Source organism: Nycticebus coucang, chromosome 18 (genome assembly GCF_027406575.1).
Source record: "Nycticebus coucang isolate mNycCou1 chromosome 18, mNycCou1.pri, whole genome shotgun sequence".
NCBI lineage: Eukaryota > Metazoa > Chordata > Mammalia > Primates > Lorisidae > Nycticebus > Nycticebus coucang.
In genome coordinates, this window is record NC_069797.1 from 11,536,621 (window position 1) to 11,560,293 (window position 23,673).

Genomic DNA, 23,673 nt, shown 5'->3' on the forward strand with positions numbered 1-23,673 from the left:
GAAATGTCTTCTTGTTGTAGTTTTCCCTTGACCAATATAAAGTGACCACCTTTGTCTTTTTTGACTTTAGTTGCTTTAAATCCACATGTATCTGAAAATAAGATTGCAACTCCTCTTTTCTTCTGAATTCCATTTGCCTGAAAAATTGTCTTCCAACCCTTGACTCGGAGCTTTAATTTGTCTTTTGAAGCCAGGTGTGTTTCTTGCAGACAGCAAATGGATGGCTTGTGTTTTTTAATCCAGTCAGCCAATCTATGTCTCTTCAGTGGGGAATTCAAGCCATTAACCTTTATGGAGATAATTGATAAGTGTGGTAGTATTCTATTCGTCTTATTTGGTGAGAGTCCATTGCTTAGTTTTATCTTTTGCATCAGTGTGGAGGTTAGGTTCTGTCCTTTAATTTCTGAGTTCTTACTTTGCTGCTGATCCATTGTGGTGGTCAGTGTGCAGAACAGGTTGAAGTATTTCCTGTAGAGCCGGTCTTGTTGTGGCAAATTTCCTCAATGTTTGTATATCGGTAAATGATTTGATTTCTCCGTCAATTTTGAAGCTTAGCTTAGCAGGGTACAGAATTCTCAGCTGAAAATTGTTCTGTTTAAGTAGATTAAAGGTAGATGACCATTGTCTTCTTGCTTGGAAAGTTTCATTAGAGAAGTCTGCGGTCACTCTGATGGATTTGCCCCTGTAGGTCAACTGGCGCTTACTCCTGGCAGCTTGCAGAATCTTTTCTTTTGTCTTGACTTTGGACAGGTTCATCACAATGTGTCTTGGAGAAGCTCGGTTAGAGTTGAGGCGACCTGGGGTCCGATAGCCCTCTGAAAGCAGTGTGTCAGAATCTTTGGTGATGTTTGGGAAATTTTCTTTTATAATATTCTCTAGTATGGCTTCCATTCCTCCGGGGCATTCTTCTTCCCCTTCTGGAATTCCTATAACTCATATGTTGGAACGCTTCATAAAGTCCCATAATTCTGACAGTGAACGTTCTGCTTTCTCTCTCTTCTTTTCTGCCTCTTTCACTATCTGAGTTATCTCAAAAACTTTGTCTTCTACCTCTGAAATTCTTTCTTCTGCATGGTCTAACCTGTTGCTGATACTTTCCATTGCATCTTTAAGTTCCCTGATTGTTTCATTTCCTTCAGCTCTGCTATATCCTTTTTATAGTCTTCATATCGTTCATCTCTTATTTGATTCTGTTTTTGGATTTCCTTTTGGTTATTTTCCACTTTATTAGCAGTTTCCTTCATTGTTTCCATCATTTCTTGCATTGTTTTCAACATGTGTATTCTGAATTCCCTTTCTGTCATTCCTAACATTTCTGTATAGGTGGAATCCTCTGCAGTAGCTACCTCATGGTCCCTTGGAGGGGTTGTTCTGGACTGGTTCTTCCTGTTGTCTGGAGTTTTCTGCTGATTCTTCCTCATGAGTGATTTCCTTTATCTGTTTCCTTGCCCTAATTTTCCTTTCACTTCCTCTTGCTCTTAAGTTCTTGTGCCTGTGGACTAAGGGTTACAGGACCAGAAGGGTGAGAAGGTTGAGGAGCAAAAAAGGGATGAAAGAAAGGAGGACTGAGTGATAAGAAAAAACAGAAAGATAGAGAAAGGAGAGGGGGTGGGGATAAGGAATATTGACAAAAAGAAGAGAGGTACAGAAAGAGGGAGACAGGGCAATATAGGTGTACAGTAGGGTACTTTGACACAACCTTAAAAAACCCCACCTTCCAAGGGTGCCCAGTTGGGTGGTTCCCTTGAGGTCAGCAGCTCTTTGCTAACCTGATCAGACACAGTACCCCACCTCCACCAAGTAGAGAGGAAAGACAAAAATGCGATAAATCAAACCAAAACAAGCAAACAGAAAACTTTACGGGGATACAATTGGGTGAAAAACCAAATGATAGGGGTAGAAACACTAGCAAAAATGAAGTTGTAGTTATTAAAAAAGGCAGCAATGGGAAATTATAATTAAACTAGAAAAATTGAGAAAGAAAAAGGGATCTGTGTGGAAAACATTGAAGTTAAAAAACAAAAGAACATCAACAACGTCAAAATAAACAAACAAAAAAAAACCAAACAAACAAAAAAAAAGAAAAAAATACACAACCATAAACAAAGCAGTTTGTATATGTTATTGAATATTGTCTGGGCAACACGTGGTCTTCTGGGGTATGAGATGTTAGTCACAGTTCTGATACGACTGGAGGCTGCTGATTTCTCAAACCCCAGCAGGTAGACACCCTAAATCTCTCTTCAGCCCACTTAAAAGGCACTTTGAACTTGTAAACTTGCTGAGCAGAAGCTTTCCCAGCTTTCTCGCTGGAATCACTGCTGAAGTGGCTATCCACTTACCCAGTGTGCCAAAACCGGTCTCACTCTGCCCCTGAGGGTTAGGGCTGCAAGGCGGCTCAGACCCCACCCTTAGGCTACTTGGTTGCTGGGTTACAAGCTCCCACCCGTTTCTAGCTCTGGGACCCTGAGGGCGGAGCTTGCCGGGGCAGATCACTGGCAATGGTTCCGTGTGACCCACTGCCAAACATTATTAGCTCCGTCTGGCTCAGCGGCTCAGACTGGGGCCCTAGACAAGGGCCCAAGTTCTCCGCACTCCCGCTCAGGCCTTCCCCAGGGCAGTTCAACTCAGTGCCAAGTCCAAGGACATCAAAACAGTTCACAGGTAAGGCCTTTCTGGTTTGCAGTCTCGCTGCTACTGAACTTACAGTTGTGGGCGGGTTTAGACGGATTGAACACAAGCGACCACTTGCCGGTTTTCCACTGTTTTAGTCCTCCTCTTGGGGTCCAGAAGTCGCTCGCTGACTCCCTGTATCCTCATAGGAGTGATGCTAGGCAGTTCCCACCAGCCAGAGATGCCTGGAGTCCTATCTCCCCAGACTCACGGTGCCCAGATGCAAGGAAGCTGTTACTCGGCTGCCATCTTGCTCCGCCTGTAGATCTATATTTCTCAAGATTTTTTTTTTTTAAAAATTGATTCAGCGCCTGTAGCACAGTGGTTACAGCACCAGCCACATACACCAAGAGTGACAGGTTCAAACCCAGCCAGGGCCAGCTAACCAACTGCAACAAAAAAATAGCTGGGCATCGTGGCAGGTGCCTGCAGTCCCAGCTACTTGCGAGGCTGAGGTAAGAGAATCACTTAAGCCCAAGAGTTTGAAGTTGCTGTGAGCTGTGACACCTCAGCACTCTACCGAGGGCAATGAAGTGAGACTCCGTGTTCACTACTCTCTGGCACCATGGAGATTAGTACTTTCTTCAAATTCAAGATTGGCTTTGCAAATAAAATTGCTGTTAAAGAAGTCACCTCTCAGTTATCATCTAAGGGAGTTTTCTCTATCTGGGATCCATGGAGGTTTGCCATTTCCTAGATTAATATTTTAATACTATTAACCTCCAGAAAATACAACACTTTCAAGATAAATAAAAACCATTACCTGCACACTGATGGTAGTTTCTGGATACTTTATATCATTTAGTCACATACCTTGCATTCACACCTGAGTCCACAAAGGGCCAGGATTATTTCTGTGTGTCATTTTGTTTTACACACTGACAGTCCTAAAGGAAATCCAAAGCAACTCAATCTTGCTCCTGATCATACAGTAACGAGGGTTGATTGACATCATGGGTCAGAAAGAACAAGACACAAAATCTCAATTAACATTTCTTTTCCCTATTCACATAGTTTCTAAGAAAGCAATGCCAAAGCAAGTCTGACACCTTATTAAAGCAACATTACATTCTCAGATGGTCCCTTCTGTTCAAAAACAACTGCTCACTATCAAAGAACTCCAAAACAATAGCTCTAGGCCTACAACTATTCACCAATAACTTCAGGATCCTAAGGGAACTAGCCACCATTTCACACACTGGTATTGAATTTGCAGAGTCCTTCTGTAAAAAGATAAGCAATGCAAATACCCCACTGATGAGGACTGAGGCTTGCAGAGACCCTTGACCACCTTCTCACAGACTGGCTGAAAGCTACAACTGGGAGCCCCATGTCTTTTGGCTGCTAGTTTAACTATCTTCCTGCTGTCTCAGGCTGTCTTTTAAATCAACTACAACAGTTTTCTAAATTTAATTTGAAAAATTAAAAACTTAGAGGAGGAAGCTAGGAACAACCTGGCATGTCCCTGGGTCAGAAAGTACTGTCTCCTCCTTAAACTGTACCTGAATATGTAAATCAGGGCACTAGAACCAAGGAATGACCACCACACAGCTATACGAGATGAAACAATCAAAGCCAACTTCACTGTGTTAGATGCTGTCTACAGAGCTCTTGCTCACAACACATTAAACAGAGACCAAACTTCCAAGTCACAACTCTACTTACTTCACTGCCTCATCACTGAAACACTAAGCCTTTTGTAGTGCCCATCTTCATTCTAAACCATTTATTTAATGCAGTGTGGCCTATCTGGACTCAATTACAGGAGCTGGGAAAAAAAGAGATTGGCTTCTTTATTTCAATGTACCCAACTGACCTACTAGTCAAACCACGAATGAGGGCAGTCTGCAAGCCCCACGGGAGTAGAAAGCTGTCTGTACTGGTTACTGCCACATCCACAATGCTGCTTACAATACTTGCCATGTGCAGAGTGGAGACTGACCAATAGGGCAAGTCAATTTCAATCATATTTGGCCAACACCCAGATCCCCTAATCTCTGAGTATGGAAAATACTCTAAGAAGTAATTAGTGGTCCTATCATTGAAATCACCTATCTTTTCAATGTATTATATTATTTTATAATGTAAGACCATAAGATAAGAACTGTGATAAAAGTCTGATTTCTATGGAAGTATAGGAGTAGCTAAAAGTTAACCAGCCTCTGTGTCCTAACTTACCCACTACTGTAACTGCTTACTGCTTGACGGGGGAACATCTGTGACTTGCTAATCACTTCTATAGGCAACATCACTATTGTAAAACTGAAAACTGGTCTTTGAGAAATCATCTCCATTTGGTGGGACCAATTAACATCAACTGGACCAATGCCCACGTATGGGAACTGATCCAACAGGTCCTGCAACCCTCTACCCAGGAACTGTCTTAGCCAACAAGACAATTTCTGCTTCCCAACCCTTTATTTTTAACCCCAAGCAATCAGCAGACCCAATTCCCTAGCCCAGTGTTTTTCAAACCCTTTTTTTTGTTTTTGAGACAGAGCCTCATGCTGTCACCCTGGGTAGAGTGCCGTGGCATCACAGCTCACAGCAATCTCCAACTCACAGCAATCTACAATCTCCAGCTCAAACGATTCTCCTGCCTCTGCCTCCCAAGTAGCTGGGATTACATAGGCGCCTGCCACAACACCCGGCTATTTTTTGGTTGCAGCCGTCATTGTTGCTCGGTGGGCCCGGGCTGGATGCGAACCCACCAGCTCAGGTGTATGTGGCTGGCGCCTTAACCGCTTGAGCCACAGGTGCCAAGCCTTTCAAACTTTTTTATCTCATAGCACACTTGAACCTATAGTTAAACTTCCACGGCACACTTGTATTATGCTAATCCAAAAAAAGAGCAACAGAAAGAACATACTTATTGTGCTTTGAACTTCTTTTGAACATAATTTATGATCTTTAAAAATTATCATGGCACACTTTAAGGAAGTGTGGCATACCGACACTGGTTGAAAATCACTACCCTAGCCCTTTGTTCAGCAAACCACCTTTAAAAGTCTCATTCCCCAAATCACTGGGGAGATGAACTTGAGAAATTTATCTCCTTCCTTGGTGCCCTGATATTAAATTTTCTCTGCTCCAACTCCTGCTGCCTCCATACACTGGCTTCTATCTGGGCAGTAGGCAAAGGACCTGGATGGGCAGTGATACTACCTTCAAGCAAAGAACCTCTTGTTGAATCACCTTGGAAAAATTCCTCCATCTCCTTGGGTCTGTTTCCTTGCCTGTGACAGACAACAACTGCTGACTTCCTAGGTTAAGAGACCACATGATGTGGCTCAGTGTTCGCAGCTCAGTGGTGACAGGGCCAGCCACATACCCCAGGGCTGGCGGCTTTGAACCTGGCCCGGGCCTGTTAAACAACAATGACAACTACAATAAAAAAAAACAGCTGGGCGTTGTGGTAGGCACTTGTAGTCCCAGCTACTTGGGAGGCTAAGGCAAGAGAATCGTTTAAGCCCAAGAGTTTGAGGTTGCTGTGAGCTATGACGCTAGGGCACTCTACCCAGGGCGACATAGTGAGACTCTGTCTCAAAAGAAAAAAAAAAAAGAAGACGACGACCACGTGAGGTAGTGTAAATGAAACCCCTGACACTATACCCATGCACTCCCGGGGGCACTTTCCTGGGCCTCCGAAGACCCAGTACATAGGTTCTCTTAAAGTACCTGAATAGATGAATGACAAACGTCATTGACAAATGCCAAAGAAACTGAGGAAAAGGCCACCACATGTGTCCCTCTCTAAACACGTGGGTGCCAGATGCTAACTGAAGATTTCAGACGATATCATAAGCCAAGGTCAAAACAAAAATTCATCACATTCTTCTAGTATTTAGTGGGGTAAAAAATGTTCACATTTCTGTGTCCACTAAAATTGATTACCTTACTCCTTCTATTAAGCCCAACTGAAACCTTGGACTATACATACAAAACAGACATGGAAAGACTAGTGAAAGGCAGGGAGAAGGCAGACTGGGACCCAAGGACCAACACGGTGGTCACTTCCTTGGGCAATCTTTTTGCCTTATAATCCCAGACTTGCAGGTGGAAACAAAGCCAGTGAGCAAAGACAAGACGAGTCCCTGTGAGAGCTGCTCTCTCTAGCCAAAGGGTCTGGAAAAGGGTAACCTGACAAGCCAGAAACTTTGAGACAATGACTGTTCTACTACAGCCAAATACTAGAGGAAAACTGTAGCCCCAAGGTTCCCCAACGTGAGCAAAGGCCACGCAGCAGGCCTGAACATCCTGGCTTGCCAGGATGTCATGAGGCACCTCAACCCCTGAAACAGGAGTTTCATTGTCACTTAGTAGTAGTGAGAGCCTGCCTCCCAGAGTCAGTGGAGGGTAAAACCTAGATTCTACCCCAAGTCAGCAGTGAAGAGGTGGCCTCCCTTCCCAGAGTAAGAGACGCCTAGAAGAACTGGGATTTTCAGTACTACCCAATGGTTAGGAAGCTGCTCCCTCTGCTGCCAGTGGGAGAGCTCATGGGAGCCCCTGTCCCCTGGGGTGGTCCACATGGATTTATACTCCACCTGGCCGTCACGAGTCCCTGCAAGAGCCACGAAAAGCAAAACTACGTCTGAATAGGACGACGTCTCACACACAATACCCAAGTGTCCAGCTTCCGATCAAAAGCCATTTACCATGCCACAAGCCAGGGAAATCTCAATATGAATGAAAAAAAGACAATTAACAGATCCCAAGACCAACATGACAGACATGTTAAAATGATATGACAAAGATTTTAGAGCAACCACCATAAAAATGCTACAAGGAGCAATTACAAACATGTTGAAACAAATGAAAACAGAAAGTCTAAGCAAAGACTAGAAAGTCGAATCAAGGAAACATAAGATAAGAAAAAGAACCAAATAGTAATTTTTGGACTTAAAAAACACAATATCCAAATTAAAAGGTCAGTTGGATAAGCTCAATTATAGAATGGAAGTTATGAAAGAAAAAAATCAGTGAACTGGAAGACACAGAAATTACTCAATCCAGACAACACAGAGAAAAAAATGAACCGAATCTTAGGGACCTGTTACATTATAACAAAAGATCTAACACTCATGTCACCAGAGTCTCTGAAGGAAAGAAGAAAGAGAGCAGGACTGAAAAAGTACTTCCAAAGATAGTGGCTGAAAATGCCCCAAATCAGCAAAAGACATAAACTTACAGACTCCAGAAGTTCTGCAAACCTCAAACAGTATAAAACCAAAGACATCCATGCCAAGACATATCACAATTAAGATTCTGAAAACTAAAAACAAAGGAAAAAAACCTTGAAAAACAATTCAGATGACAACTAATTTCTCATCAGAAATTATGGAGACCAGAAGAAAGTAACCCAAATACTTTTCAAGTGCTAAAAGAAAAAAAAACTCTGGTGGCGCCTATGGCTCAAGGAGTAGGGCACCAGCCCCATATACTGGAGGTAGCAGGTTCAAACCCAGCCCCAGCCAAAAACTGCAACAACAATAAATAAATAAATAAATATATAAAAAGGTGAAAAAAAAATTTTTTTAAGAAAAAAAACCCTATAGTCAGCAATAACATCCTTCAAGAATGAAAGGACACTCAGGACATTTGGAGATGAAGGAAAACCAAGAAAATTTGTTGCTAACAGAAATACCACTTTAAAAGGACAAAAGGAAGTACTTAAAACAGAAAAGAAATAATAAACACAACTCTGGGACCTCAGGAAGGAAGAAGGAAACAAACATTTGCGCAAAATAAGGTTTTCTTTCTCTTCTTGACTTTTCTAAACTATGTTTGATGGTTAAAGCAAAAATTATAGTAGCTTCCTAAGAGTCTAAATGTACATACAGAAATATTTAAGACAAACATACACAGGGAGAGTAAAGAGACATAAAGTGAGGTTAGGTTTCTGTGTTTCATTTAAACTGGTAAAATGACACTGGCATATGTTATTTACATATAATGTAATACTTAGAGCCACCACTAACACAGCTACATAAAGAAATATACTCTGCCAGTAATCCTATCATTCGGGGAGGCTGTGGTGAGAGGATCATTTGAGCTCAGGAGTTCAAGAACAGCGTGAACAAGAGTAAGATCCTGTCTCTACTAAAAACAGAAATATTAGCTGGGCACGGTGGTGTACACCTGTAATTCCAGCTACTCAAGAGGCTGAAGCAGGAGGATTACTTGAGACCAAATAAGGAGTTTGAGGTTGCTGTGAGCTATGATGATGCCACTGCACTCTTAACTACGTGACAGACTAAGACTCTGCCTTTAAAAAACAATCGAAATTGGCCACACCTATAGCTCAGTGGGTAGGGCGCCGGCCACATACACCCAAGCTGGCGGGCTCGAACCCAGCCCCAGGCCAGCTACACATACACAAAAAAGGATAACTACAACAAAAAATAGCCGGGCTTGTGGTGGGCACCTGTAGTCCCAGCTACTTGGAAGGCTGAGGCAAAAGAATCACTTAAGTCCAAGAGTTTGAGGTTGCTGTGAGCTGTGATGTCATGGCATTCCACTGAGGGTAACATAGTGAGACTCTATCTCAGCAACAATAACAACAACAACAGAAAACAATAGAAAAGAAAAAGTAATACACACAAAAATACCAAAGAAGAAGCATTCTGGGATGGTGGGATAATACCTCAGAAAATCTACTGCCCCATAAAAATAAGAACTCCTATAAAAATTATGAAAATCAACTTTTTCAGAACTCTGGAAGTTAATAACCAAAAGCTTGCAACAATCTGAGGAATGCTTAAGAAAAACAACCCCAATCTTGCTAAAAAAAAAAAAAAAAGCAAACTTTGGGGGTTTTCACTTGCCCTATTTCTATGCCCCTATCTGTAGCTCTGCAGTGGACAAAACTAGAAGCCTGTGTAACCATGGTGGCTGTGAAAGACGACTGCCTAACAACCACTGGAGAGGAAAAAACTGGTTTGGAGCTTTCTCAAGAAGCCTCGTTCTCAGATAATGGTCAGCAGTATACCTACTGGGCAGCTTGTTATGGTTTAGGGCTGGAGAACATATGACCCCACTCAGAGCCCACTCTATTGAATAGCCCTATCCCCAGAGTATCAAAATAAGTGGCAAATGTTTAACATTGCAGCTGCCTTAAGTGGCAATACCAGATGAGTCAAACAGGCTAGCCACAAAACAAAAGGAAAATCTGGAGAGTGAGATGCCCGTATGGGTCTTGAAAACCTTATTTCTGCATATGTAGGCTTTCTTTGGTCAAGAAAGACCCTAAAAGGCCCTGACCTTTCACCTTGACTGACTGTGAGGCACTGTACAAGCAAGAAGTAAAGGCTAAGGGAGAGCTGCATGCTGCTGGGAGAATTGAAAACATGCCCCAACATGTGTACACAGGCCTTGGGAAAAAAATGGGAAATTTACTGGTTAAAAGCATTTAAGGAAATCTCTGTCCAATCATTAGCTGGCCACTAAACTAACCAAGCAAAGACTTAAGTGGCTGCCCACTACAAAGAATACAGCCTTTGCAGATTAAGTGCAGGAAAGCCATAAACAAACACATAGCAGAGACGACAGCAAGAACAACATACCATGGGAATTGGTGGAGGTAAAATCTGATCCTCAGATTTTGTCACATTATATAATTTAAAATTTTGTTTTTAACTAAAAGTTACAAGACATGCAAACAAAAAAGAAAATATAGCCTATACACAGGATAAATCCAGTCAACAGAAACTCTCTTAAGAAACCCAATGTGAGGGCGGCGCCTATGGCTCAAGGAGTAGGGCACCAGCCCCATATACCAGGGGTGGTGGGTTCAAGCCTGGCCCTGGCCAAAAAAAAAAGAAACCCAATGTCAGAATTACTAGACAGAGTAAATCAGCTATCATAAGTATGTTCAAAGAACTAAAGAATTAAAAAAAAAATTAAAGGACACCCAAAGAAGTGAAACATTTAGATATAAATATAACAAAATGTGTACTATATGAGGAAAACTACAAAACTCCCGATGACAGTATTCAATAGAGAGACAGTCCATGTTCATGGACAAGGACTCTATTGTCAAGAAATCAGTCAGTTTGGCTTGGCGCCTATAGCTCAGCAGTTAGGGCACTGGCCACATACACCTGAGGCTGGCGGGTTGGAACCTGGCCTGGGCCTGCTAAAATCAATAATGACAACTACAACAACAACAACAATAAAAAAAAAAAAAAGAAATCAGTCAGTTCTACCTAACTTAATACAGATTTAACACAATCCCAATCAAAATACTGGCAAGTTATTTTGTGGATATCAGCAAACTGATTCTGAAACGTGTACGGAAAGGCAAAAGACTCGGAACAGCCAACACAAAATTGAAGAACAAGGACAGAGTTGTAGGACTGTTAATACTGATTTGGAGATTTAATATAGTAAAGTTACAGTAATCAAGACAGCATGGTACCAGTGAAAGAACAGACACATAAATCAATGGAGCAAAATAGAGAGCCCAGAAATAGTCCTACATTAATATGCTCAACTGATCTTTGACAAAGGGGCAAAGGCAATGCAAAGGAGCAAAGATGTTTTTTTTTCAACAAATACTGCTGAGACAACTGGATGTCCACATGCAAGAGAATAAAGCTGGATACCTATCTTACTCCACGTAAGAATGATCAAAGACTTAAATATAAGAGCAAAACCTAAAACTATTAGGAGAAAACATAAGATTAAAATCTCAGGACCTTAGAATTGGCAATGATTTCTTGAATATGTCAGCAGATGGATGAGCAATAACAAAAAGATAAATTGAACTTCATCAAAATTAAAACCTTTTGTGTATCAAAGGACACTATCGAGACAGTGAAAAGATAACCACAAAATGGGAAAAATATTTGTAAATTATATGTGATGAGGGTCCAGCATTGAGAATATACAAAAAGCACTTAGAACTCAATAAAAAGTTAATCATATATAAAATGGGCAAATGAAGAGAAATTCATCATTAATCATTAGAGAAACACAAAACCACAGTGAAGTACTACTTCACATCCACTAGGATCGTTACAATTGAGAAAATAATAAAAAATAAGTGTTGACGATGTGAAAAAATTGGACTCTCATACAATGCTTGTGGGAACATAAAATAAGGCAGCTGCCGTGTAAAAAACACAAAAACTACCACATCACCAGCAATTCCAGTCCTAGTATACATCCATGCGAAATGAAAACATATGCCCACCAGGAAACTTACATAGCAATGTTCACAGCAGTAGTACTCAAAATAGGGAAAAGATAAAAACACAAATGTCTCCCAACAGATAAAAGGATAAACAAACTATACTATATACATTATTCCATTAAGAGGAACAAAGTACCCAAATACATGTTACACCATGGATGAACCTCGAGAACATTACATTAAGTGAGAGAACCATCTGTGAAAGGCCGTATACTTTGATTCCATTTAGATGAAATGTCCAGTACAGGCCAGGTGTGGTGGCTCACGTGTAATCCTAGCACTCTGGGAGGCCGAGGCAAGTGGATTGCTCTGCGCTCACAGGTTCGAGACCAGCCTGAGCAACAGCAAGACCCTGTCTCTAAAACCAGCCCCGGCCAAACTGTAACAAAAAATAGCGGGGCGTTGTGGCAGGCGTCTGTAGTCCCAGCTGCTTGGGAGGCTGAGGCAAGACCAAGAGTTAGAGGTTGCTGTGAGCCGTGTGACGCCACGGCACTCTACCCGAGGGCAATACGGTGAGACTCTGTCTCTACAAAAAAACAAAAAAAAAAAAACTAGCCCAGTGTTGTGTTGGGCACCTATAGTCCCAGCTACTTGTGAGGCTGAGGCAAGAGAATCGCTTCAGCCCAAGAGTTGGAGGTTGCTGTGAGCTATGACGCCACATCACTCTATAAAGGGCAACAAAGGAAGACTCTGTCTCAAAAAAAAAAGAAAAGAAATGAAATGTCCAGTACAGGCAATACCTGAATTACAACTTCCAACTTACATACAACTCACTCTGTTACAAACAGGTGCTAGTACAGTAAGTCCCCAAGTTACAAACATCTGACATCTGAGTTACACTTATGAAGAGAGGCTATTACAAGTAACAGGTAGTGTACCTCTTCCAATCCACATACAAATTCAACTTAAGACAAACCTAGATAGAGAATCTATCTTGTTCTGAGGACTACCTATACAGGCAAATCCACAGACAGAAAACAGTTAGTGGTTAATAAGGGAGGAGGGGACAAGGGACAAATGGTGATTACTTAATGGGCACAAGGTGTGCTTTTGGGATGATGAAAAAGTTTGGAAGCAGGTGGTGGTTGCACAATATTGTGAATGCATCGAATGCCAGTCAGTTAGTTCTATTCTAGAGCACATTAACTGCCATGTGAGTTGTGTTTAGTTTTCAGCTTACAGCCTCACGAAGCATACATAACTCACCTGTCTTTTGACCTTGGGAGTCTGCGGTAGTCAATGTGTTAAAATGATTATTAGTATGTTCTGTGATTTTTCAGAGAAAAATAAATCATTAAAATTAATTCAACCTTTGAACAGTTATTTGGAGAAGCTGTTTTAAATGTTTATATCCCTGAATGAATCAAGGTTTCCTACAATCTAATTAAATGCACCCGAGGAGACATGATGCAGATCACTGAAGGGCACATGCATGAGGGGCACGGGGTCAACACAGGAACACAGCTAAGTAATGGTTTTACCTCAAATGCCAACTTTTTTTTTTTTTTTTTTTTGAGACAGGGTCCAACTCTGTTGGTGGGCAAGAGTGCAATGCATCATCATAGCTCACTACAACCTTAAATGACCCTGGGCTCAAGGGATCCTCCTGCCTCAGCCTCCTGAGTGATCTGAGACTACAGGTGCCCACCACCCATGCCTGGCTAATTTTTTATGTTTTGTAGAGATGGAGTCTCACTCTTGCTCAGGCTGGTCGTGAACTCCTGGGCTCAAGTAATCTTTCTGCCTCAGCTCCCAGGGTGCTGGGATTACAGGTGTGGGCCATAGCATTTGGCCCCAAATGCCATCTTATATCACATGCTAAGCACATACACTGAGTGCTATCCTTAATAAATCAGTGTTTACTACATGCAAGTTCTCCTTCATCCTTCAACACTAACAGCCCACAAGGCCTTTCTTTCACTCCATAGGACTCAACAAGATGCATCGAGCAAAGACATTCCATTGGAAAATAATTTTAAAAGGGCTTTTTTAGGACAAGCCTTTATGTGATTTTGTTCTTTCTAATGGAGTGGCTTCTCCACAAAACAATTTTATTATGAATCAAATATAATCTTCAGTATACATACGCAGTTATGTGTGACTTGCTCTACTGATGCTCTTGGGGCTGCCCCTGTGGTATACCTTAGGGTTTTTTCAGTTTTGTAAAATGTCATCTTTTAACATACTAATTTGTGGCCTCTCAGCTGGACACTCTCACTGAGTTCTCTAAATAAGAGGCAGTAAACAACTGCAAAGTATATTCACCAGTATCCGAAATGTCATACTTGAAGAGAGACAAGTGGCTGCCCATCTGGGTGTGAGGAAATAGGTGGGATTCCCAGACCTGGACAGCGTGGGTCAAGAGATATGATTGGCAATCATAGACTGAGAATGGGAAAAAAAAAAAAAAGAAGAAGAAGAAAAAAAGAATCTAAAATACGTTGTTAATGAGTTGGAGGAACAATCTTAAAGTATCAGCCTTTGGAAGAAAAATAAGGGATACCAGTGGGAACTACTAAAGTCCAGTTTACAAAACCTGGAACTGGGATCCGTCAGCAACACGACCCTTAGGAGCAGATACAAAGAGAGGATCTGAGATCCCACCTACCTCTTAGCTGAGGCTGGAGACTTGGCCACAATGACTGCATTCCTATAATCTGGAATCTGTGAGAGACATGAGGGCAGGGATTACTATATGTCTTCAAGAAGCTATCCCAACAATCAAGAAAAAGGAATATTCCAACAGACTCTAAACATCATCTGGTTACTTAGAAGCATTCCAAAAAAAGATAAAGATCAGAGTAAAATTTTCCTTTGGAAAATGAAGACGTACCTATACCAAGGAAAAAAATATTACACCACTCAGAAATTCTTTTAAGAAAATAGTTGAGGGCGGCGCCTGTGGCTCAGTCGGTAGGGCACCGGCCCCATATATCGAGGGTGGCGGGTTCAAAACCGGCCAAACTGCAACCAAAAAATAGCCCGGCGTTGTGGCGGGCGCCTGTAGTCCCAGCTGCTCGGGAGGCTGAGGCAAGAGAATCGCTTAAGCCCAGGAGTTGGAGGTTGCTGTGAGCTGTGTGAGGCCACGGCACTCTACCGAGGGCCATAAAGTGAGAATCTGTCTCTACAAAAAATAAATAAATAAAAAGAAAAGAAAATAGTTTAGGGCTGCGCCTATGGTTCAGTGGGTAGGGTGCCGGCCCCATATACCGAGGGTGGCGGGTTCAAACCTGGCCCTGCCCAAACCTCAACAAAAAAACAGCTGGGCATTGTGCTGGGTGCCTGTAGTTTCAACTTCTCGGGAGGCTGAGGCAAGAGAATCGCCTAAGCCTGGGAGTTGGAAGTTGCTGTGAGCTGAGAAGCCACGGTACTCTACCAAGGGTGACAGGGTGAGACTGTCTCTACAAAAAAAAAGAAAGAAAGAAAAAAATAGTTGAGATAACCAGTGATTAGCTCATATCTCTTTGCCAGCAAATACTGATAACTTGGTGTAACGATATCTTTATAAAGTCAAAAGGAAGTTCTCTTATGGATCCTAATTACATGTAATCTCTCTCTCTTTAAGAGACAGGGTCTCACTCTGTCCCCCAGGCAGCTGAAGTGCAGTGGCACAATCATAGCTCACCATAACTTCAAACTCCTGGCCTCAAATGATCCTCCCACCTCACCTTCCCAAAGTGCTGGGATTACAGGCACGAGCCACTACACTTGGCCTACATGTACTCTTATAGTACAAGGATAGATCCACCAAATTTGATTGCAAGTTAATTGTCAAATCCCAAATTAGTGCAGTCCAAATAGATGACTATTTAACATACTGCAGTCATGACATGCCAAAGAAAGCAATTTGTTACAGGACAATCAGCCCAGTGCAATTTTTTTTTTCTTTTTGGAGTTTTGGCTGGGGCTGGGTTTGAACCCACCACCCCCGGCATATGGGGCCAGCACCCTTCTCCTTTGAGCCACAGGCACCGCCAAGCCGAGTGCAATTTTAAAAAGATATTCAGAACTCTTATTAAAAAAACACAAAATAGGGCGGCGCCTATGGCTCAATGAGTAGGGCACCAGCCCCATATACCGAGGGTGACGAGTTCAAATCCAGCCCTGGCAAACTGCACAAAAACATAGCGGGGCGTTGTGGTGGGTGCCTATAGTCTCAGCTACTCGGGAAGCTTAGGCAAGAGAATCACCTAAGTCCAAAAGCTGGAGGTTGCTGTGAGGTATGACACCACGGCACTATACTGAGGGTGATAAAGTGAAACTATCACACACACACAAAAACACAAAATAACCCCTAAAGTATCAGCTGCTTTGGAGTCTTCTTACTCTTAAAGATTTAAGTTATCTGTGTAATGATAATCATAATCAAAGATGTACCCATTATCAAGGTCAGAAAGGGTAGAAGATAAAACTGCATTTAAACTGAACAATGGTAGCCAGGTGTTGTGGCAGGCACCTGTAGTCCCAGATGCTTGGAGCTGAGGGAAGAGAATCGCTTAAGCCCAAGAGTTTGAGGTTGCTATGAGCTGTGATGCCATAGCACTCTACCAAGGGCGACAAAGTGAGACTCTGTCTCAAAAAAAAAAGTAAAACTGAACAATGGTTTGCTGTTTCCTCATCTTGGTAATATTTTCAAATTCTGTTCTTGAAATCTAGCTATTTCATTAAATTAAATTATATCATTCAAATGTATTTCCATTGCTTTGTTTCCCACAATTAGCACCTTGTATAAGGTCCAGCACACTAAGAGCACTAAGGAAGAAATACCTAGTGAACGAAGAAAAAACTGATTGATGTGAAGGAGGGGCTCATGCAGGTGCATGCAGCACAGTCACACAGACCGATGTATCTACAAGGAGCCTGATTTACCCGGCCTTCTCAGGGTATTTTCATTTATTTCATTATTTTTTCTGGGAGTCTTTCTAAACTGCTTCATGTACATTATTGCCTCATCAGACATCATCAAATAGCCCCAAACCTAGCGAGGAGAACAAACACCAACCAACCTAGGAAACATTTAACAAAACAAGTAATAGGAGACCTAGAAGAAAGGACTCAGGCTGGGCAGGGTGGCTTGCACCTGTAATCCCAGTACCCTGGGAGGCCAACTCAGGAGGATCTCTTGAGCTAAGGAGTTTGAAACCAGCCTGAGCAAAGGAAACCCCATCTGTACTAAAAATAGAAAAATTAGATGGACGTGGCGGCAGGCACCTATAAGTCCCAGCTACTCAGGAGGCTGAGCCCAGGAGTTTGAGCTTGCTGTGAGCCAGATGGAGGCCATGGAACTAACTCTAGCCTGGGCAACAGAAAGAGACACTATCTCAAAAAAAAAAAAAAAGACTTCAATAAAAGTCATCTCTTTTGAGGTCAAAACAGGAAACCATATACATAAAGAAAAAAATTGTTATGATAAAGAATTAAAAAGAAATCAAGGAGGAGAAAGTTATTTTGGTCTAAAATAATAAACTCAATAGCTGGATGGTGGAATGACCGAATGAACTCTGCTTTAAGAAAAACTTGGGAGAAACTAGACGCTGTGGCTCAGGCCTATAATCCTAGCACTCTGGGAGGCCAAGGCAGGTAGACTGCCTGTGCTCATCAGTTTGAGACCAGCCTGAGCCAGAGCTACACCCAAGACTGGCTAGGCATTGTGGCAGGCGCCTGTGGTACCAGCTAAGCAGGAGGCTAAGGCAAGAGGATCTCATGAGCCCAGGAGTTTGAGGTTGCTGTGAAATATGACACCACGGCACTCTACCCAGGGCAACAAAGTGAGACTCTGTCTCAACAACAAAAAAAGGAATACTTGGGAGGATAAATCCAAGAAATTTTCCCAGAATGTTTATATAATTAAAATAATTTTTTAAGTTACAATATAGAGACTAGATATAAATTTCTAGGGTCTAAAGTTCCCAAAGGAAAAGAATAAAACAAACACCAGGAATGAAACATTCAAACAAGAGAAAACATATCCCAGAGAATAAAGGGGATCCCTGAGTATCTAGGGAGAGGAATAGGATAAAAGACCCATAAAAACAAAACATGGTGAAACTCTGAATCACAAGAAAAAATATAAAATTTTATTTTAATTTTACTACCTGCCCTCCAAAAAACATACGATAAAATACTCAATCTCAGTAGAAATCAGAGAAGTAAAAATTCAAATAATGTAGTATTGTTTACCCACTAAGATGGCAAAATCTTTCACAGTTGTGACGATGTGTCAGGAAGGGCATCGGAAATGGGCTCTGCTACACGTGCTGCTAGAGGGATGCAGAGCCACCAAGGAGCCACCCCACACCACACTCTCCTTTGCTGCTCTTGTCCCATTCTTTACCATGTCTCATTTCTGTGATAATGACAGTGGCTCGATATAAAGACTCAGAAAAACCCCAGGGTTTGGGAGGGAACGGGACTCCAGAACCAGATAACTCTAGAAGTTCTGATCTAAAAAACTAAAGAAGAGGGCAGGCACAGTGGCTCACCCATATAATCCCAGCACTGTGGGAGGCCAAGGTGGGTGGATTGCCTGAACTCATGGATTTGAGACCAGGCTAAGCAAAAGCAAGACCCTGTCTTTACTAAAAATAGAAAAATTGAGGCAAGAAGACTGCTTAAGCCCAAGAGTTTGAGGTTGCTGTGAGCTAGGATGCAACAGCACTCAACTGAGGGCAACAAAGTGAGACTCTGTCTCAAATATAAATAAATAAATAAATAAATAACTGAAAAGGAGGCCAGGCACGGTGGCTCATGCCTATAATCCTAACCTTCTGGGAGGCCACGGAGGGAGGATCCCTTGAGCTCTGGAGTTTGAGACCAGCCTAAGCAAGAGCTAGACCCTATCTCTACTAAAACAGAAAAACTAGCTGGGTGACATGGTGGGTCCCTGTAGTCCCAGCTACTTAGGAGGCTGAGGAAGGAGGATCGCTTGAACCCAGTAGCCTGAGGTTGCTGTGAACTAACTAGGCTGGTACCTGGCACTCTAACCTGGGCAACAGAGTGAAACTCTGTCTCAAAAGAATAAATAAAAAATGAAATAAAAAAACAGAGATAGGATTAGATGTATACAAACATATACCACAAAAACATTACAACAATAATTGTGACCCTCCTTTTTTATCTACTATTCCTTTTATCCTTATAAAATCCTGGTGAGCCCATTATATGTAATCACTTTTCAAAAACATGCACTGGAGGCTAGGTGCAGCAGCTCACTCCTAAAACCCTACCACTTCGGGAGGCATGAGGCAAGAGGACTACTTGAGCCTAGGAGTTTGAGGTTCCAGTGAGCTATGATGACACCACTGCACTCTGGCCCAGCAACAGAGACTCTATCTTAAAATCCATCCCCTCAAAATAACCCCACAAAACCATGAACTGTATTTAAGCAACGCCAAACCACTTTCTGTCATATTTTAGCATCCCTGACACTGAGATGTCTCACACTGGGCAGTGTCCCACAGCAGCTGGGATGGGCTTTTTCCTCCCTTCATATGCATAGTGGCCACAGCATTCCTACAGTCCTCAGCTCAAATGGGACCCGGCAGAGCTGGTTCTAATCGGGCTGTGTTTGCCATTTAACATGTCTCCAGAAAGAGTTCACTATGATTGTCTTCATTCCAGTGAAAAGCTACCATGTATGCAGAAAGATGCAGGAGGAGAGCAGCAAGGTTTAACATTCGTGGATCACTGGAGGAAGGAACTCAATCCCAAATGTTCTTGCAAGGCAACATCAAATGCTTTAGAAATCCAAGGAAGAAAGTGAAGCTGTAAAAAGGACTGACTCTACAAGGACTGCCTGACACATGCCCAGCCATGCAGGGGACACTGCCAGACTCCTCAGAATAGACCATGAAAGTTTCAAGGCTGCGAGCAGCCTGGTATCAGAACATTCCTTCTGACTCTGGCAGAAGGTGCTTTAATTCCAGTGACAAACTCAAGAGAAACAGAAAGCCTGAGTTGTCAAATAGGAAAGTGTCAGTATCACAACAGCATCGCTAAGTGACACGGAAGCACTGGCACAGTGTAATTAGCAGTGCTTGCTTCTTCCTTGGTGACATAAAATAAGCCTTGATTGACAGCATCTTACATTCAGTGAAATATGGTCTGTCTCTCCCCTGCTTTAAGAAGCTTTTACCACAGAAACAAAAGCATACAAGCAAACTGTAAAAAGGTAATACAATAAAAATTCCTTTTTAACAGTAAGCTCCCATGTAGTATTTAATCTTATATGGCTTTTAAAACATTTTTCTTTGAATGAAGGACAGAGAATTTTAGAACTAAAATGTTTAGAGTCATCACAATTAGTTCAATATCAGAAACAAAAGACCACGTCCCTTGTCTGCTGAACCACGAACGTCATGAGGGCTCAACCTTGACTTCTTCTCAATAGCTAAGTGTTATATAAATTACAATTTAAAAAGGCTCCTTAAGTATTAAGTCACAAAAGTGCTAACTTTTATATCAAAGAATAAATGTGACCACATTAAAATTATACAAGTCTGATTTATCCCAGGATGAGAAAAACAAATGTAATGCACCACATTATGAAGGGAAAATCCCACACAACTATCTCAAGTGAACAGAAAAAGAATTTGACAAATCCAAAACCCTTCAGGATGATAGTTCCCTTGGGTGGAAGGAGGCGGGGTGAGGGACACAGAGAAGGAGCACATGAGCTATGTAAGCTGTGATGACGACTCTAGTTTTCTCGTGGGGCAGTAGGATCATGGGTGCTGACCACCTAAAGATGGATGGACAGAGAGAGAGGATGGATAGACAAGAAAGGACTAGGACCAAGCATGGAGCAATAATAAGAGTGAGTTACTCGTTACAATCATGATTCTAGGTACTTGAGATCTCAAGCAAAAGCAATTTTAAGAGCTTAGCAACAAAATAAATCCCAGGTCAAGAATTCTAAAATACACTGAATTACATTTATAAAGTATAATAGTATCTTGGGCAAAAGATTATATCAAGTTTTAATCCTTTAGGGTCAGCTCAAGGAAATGGAAATGTACCTTTTAACCTCAATTAGAATGTTTAAAAAGTTTGAGCTAGCTCACCTCTTCTTGAATATACTGTAATAAGAAGGGAGACGCTCTTAGGTTATCAACAGGAATATTGAAGAAGCCCTGAATTTCCTTCTGGTGTAAATCCATAGTAATAAGATGAGTTAGACCTTTGAAAATAAAGCAGACAGAAGCATATAAATAGTTTAAAAATAAGTTGCACTGTATGACATTTAAAATGCTATTAGAAAATTGCTCTCCCATTAAAAAACCTCAGCACCTTTATTTTTTTTAATTTTTAGTACTATGAGCTGCATGATTTTCACATCTACTTAAAATAGCAAAGATAATAGCAATATAGAAATGTCTCTAAAAATTCTAATAGAGCAGATTACATCTCCTTAAAGTTTCCTTAATAGGCATGGCAAAGCCCAATCTTAAGATATCCAGACAAACTACACCAGCCTGGAAATCACAGAAAATAAAGAACCTTTATCTCTATCATATCCTTCAAGGTATCTGAAATGATCAGTAGAAAAATACAGGGAAAATTCAATATGAAAAAATTTTAAATGCAGCTAGACATGGTGGCTCACACCTATACTTCTAGCACTTTCAGAGTAAGGTTGGAGGAATGCTTGAGGCCAGGAGTTCAACACCAGCCTGGGCAACATGCTGAAATCCCATCTCCACAAAAAGAATGTCAGATTTAGCTGAGCTTGGCAGTGTATCACTGCAGTCCTCAGGAGGCTGAGCCAGGAGGACTGCTTGACCCCAGGAGTTTGAGGCTGCACCAATCTATGATCACACCACTACACTCCAGCCAGCCTTAATAACAAAAATTTTAAAAAGCACTACTCACCCAAAGACCAGGAAAGTGAGCCTGGTAGCCTGTCCAGGAACAAAGCTGGAAGAGTGGGTGAAACCTTTCCAGAAGATTCAGCAAGCCAGCCTGTCCGCCTTACCAGCTGCCTGGCACAGTGTTTTCAAAGGGGAAGACTGCTAAGGTCGCCAGAGTTTGGGTTTGAAAATTTGTTTTGTTTTTCCCTTTACTGGAAGGTTACCTTAGAAAATTTATTCTACAATAAGGATCTGTGTTATGTGATCTGTGACATGTACCTTCTTAATCATGTAAACACATAGAAGCACACACATACACAAATAACACACACACAATGGCAACCATGGGAATTATTTAGAAATAAGGGGAAAATACTTAAGACGTTACCTGAAAATTTCTAACACAAAGTAATACTTAGTACATATGATTTATAAAATATGCCTCTCTGAGTTAGGTGTGGTAGCATATACCTATAGTCCCAGCTACTCCAGAGGCTGAGGCAGGAGGACAGCTCCAGCCCAGGAGTTCAAGGCCAACCTGGGTAACACAGTGAGACCTTGTCTCTCTTGCCTTTTTTTTTTTTGTGAGACCTAGTCTCACTCTGTTGCCTAGGTGTCAACCTAACTCACAGCAACCTCAAACTCCCAGGTTCAAGGGATCCTCCTGCCTCAGCCTCCCAAGTGCTTGGGACTACAGGCGATGGCCACAATGCCCAATCAGTTTTTCTATTTTAGTAGAGACAGAGTCTTGCTCTTGCTCAGACTGGCCTTCAACTCCTAAGCTTGAGCAATCCATATGTCTTGGCCTCCCAGAGTGCTAGGATTACACACATGAGCCACCTTGCCCAGCCAAGACTTTGTCTCTTAAAAAAGTTAAAATTAAAATTAAAAATAAATATGCCTATCTGTCCTAGGAAAGGGATGAGGTTAAAAAAAAGTTACTGTATTAGAATTCAGTCATAGAATTCAGAATGACTTTTCCCTGTTCAAAACAACTCTGATTTTAAATTGCTATATCAATATAATTTTTATATTAATAATTTAGAAAAAATAAGTCATTTTTACTGCCTTTGTGTTCCCTCTTATGGGGGAATTCTCGGCACTGTCTTCTTATAATAAACTAATCATTTAAAAGCTGCACCACTATTTTTACTCTGTTTAGCATTCTAATTTTAAAATGTTAATACTTTAAAATTTCTAAGGTAAAAATAAAACTCCCAGGCCCCAAACTGTCAAGCACCTGCCCTTCCTACTCACCAGCTTTGCACATCATGGAGGCCAGCAACTTGGAGACGATGGAGCCCCTCTTCCTCATCTTGCACTGCTTGCTGTAAGGGAAGTAGGGGATCACGCCAATGATGCTCTTGGCACAAGAGGTCTTACATGCGTACACCATGATCAGGAGCTCCATGATGGTGGTGTTCACATCCCTGTAACCAAGACCCAGCAAATCCCATCAAGAGATCTAAGACACTACTGCCCGTCCCAACAAGCATCAGCGTGTGCTTCTCGTGCTCCTAGGAGACATACGGCACAACAAGGAAACCAGTTCCTCTCTTTCCAGGCCTCCCTCAGCTCCTCTCATATTCATTCACTCAACTAATGACCTTCGTTTTTCACTTTTTATTTTTTTTGCAATAGAATCTTGCTCTGTTGCTCAAGTTAGAGTGCAGTGATGATATCATCATAGCTCGCCACAACCTCAAACTCCTGGGCTCCCAATTAGTTAGGATCACAGGCACGTACATGACACCAGGCTAATTTCTCTATTTTTTATTGAATACAGACAGGGTCTCACTCTTGCTCAGGCTGGTCTCAAACTCCTGAGCTCAAGCAATCCTCCCTCGGCCTCCCAGAATGCTAGGATTACAGGCGAGAGTCACCACACTTGGCCCGACTCTATTTTCTTTTTCACCAAGAAAAGTACTCCATCAAAGGAGCATGTGCACGGGCTCTGAC

General features: G+C 41.8%; 1 protein-coding gene across 2 annotated transcripts in view; it reads right to left on the reverse strand.

Annotated features, from left to right (window-relative positions):
• Positions 1 to 23,673, reverse strand: part of PRPSAP2 (phosphoribosyl pyrophosphate synthetase associated protein 2) — a 79,165-nt gene that overhangs the window by 41,491 nt on the left and 14,001 nt on the right. For both annotated transcript variants that reach the window (XM_053568626.1, XM_053568627.1), the window contains 3 exons: positions 22,972 to 23,144; positions 20,929 to 21,044; positions 14,475 to 14,530 (listed from right to left, as the gene is read on the reverse strand). In XM_053568626.1, the coding sequence (XP_053424601.1) occupies positions 14,475 to 14,530; positions 20,929 to 21,044; positions 22,972 to 23,144 (345 nt within the window). The remainder of the gene's footprint in view (positions 1 to 14,474; positions 14,531 to 20,928; positions 21,045 to 22,971; positions 23,145 to 23,673) is intronic.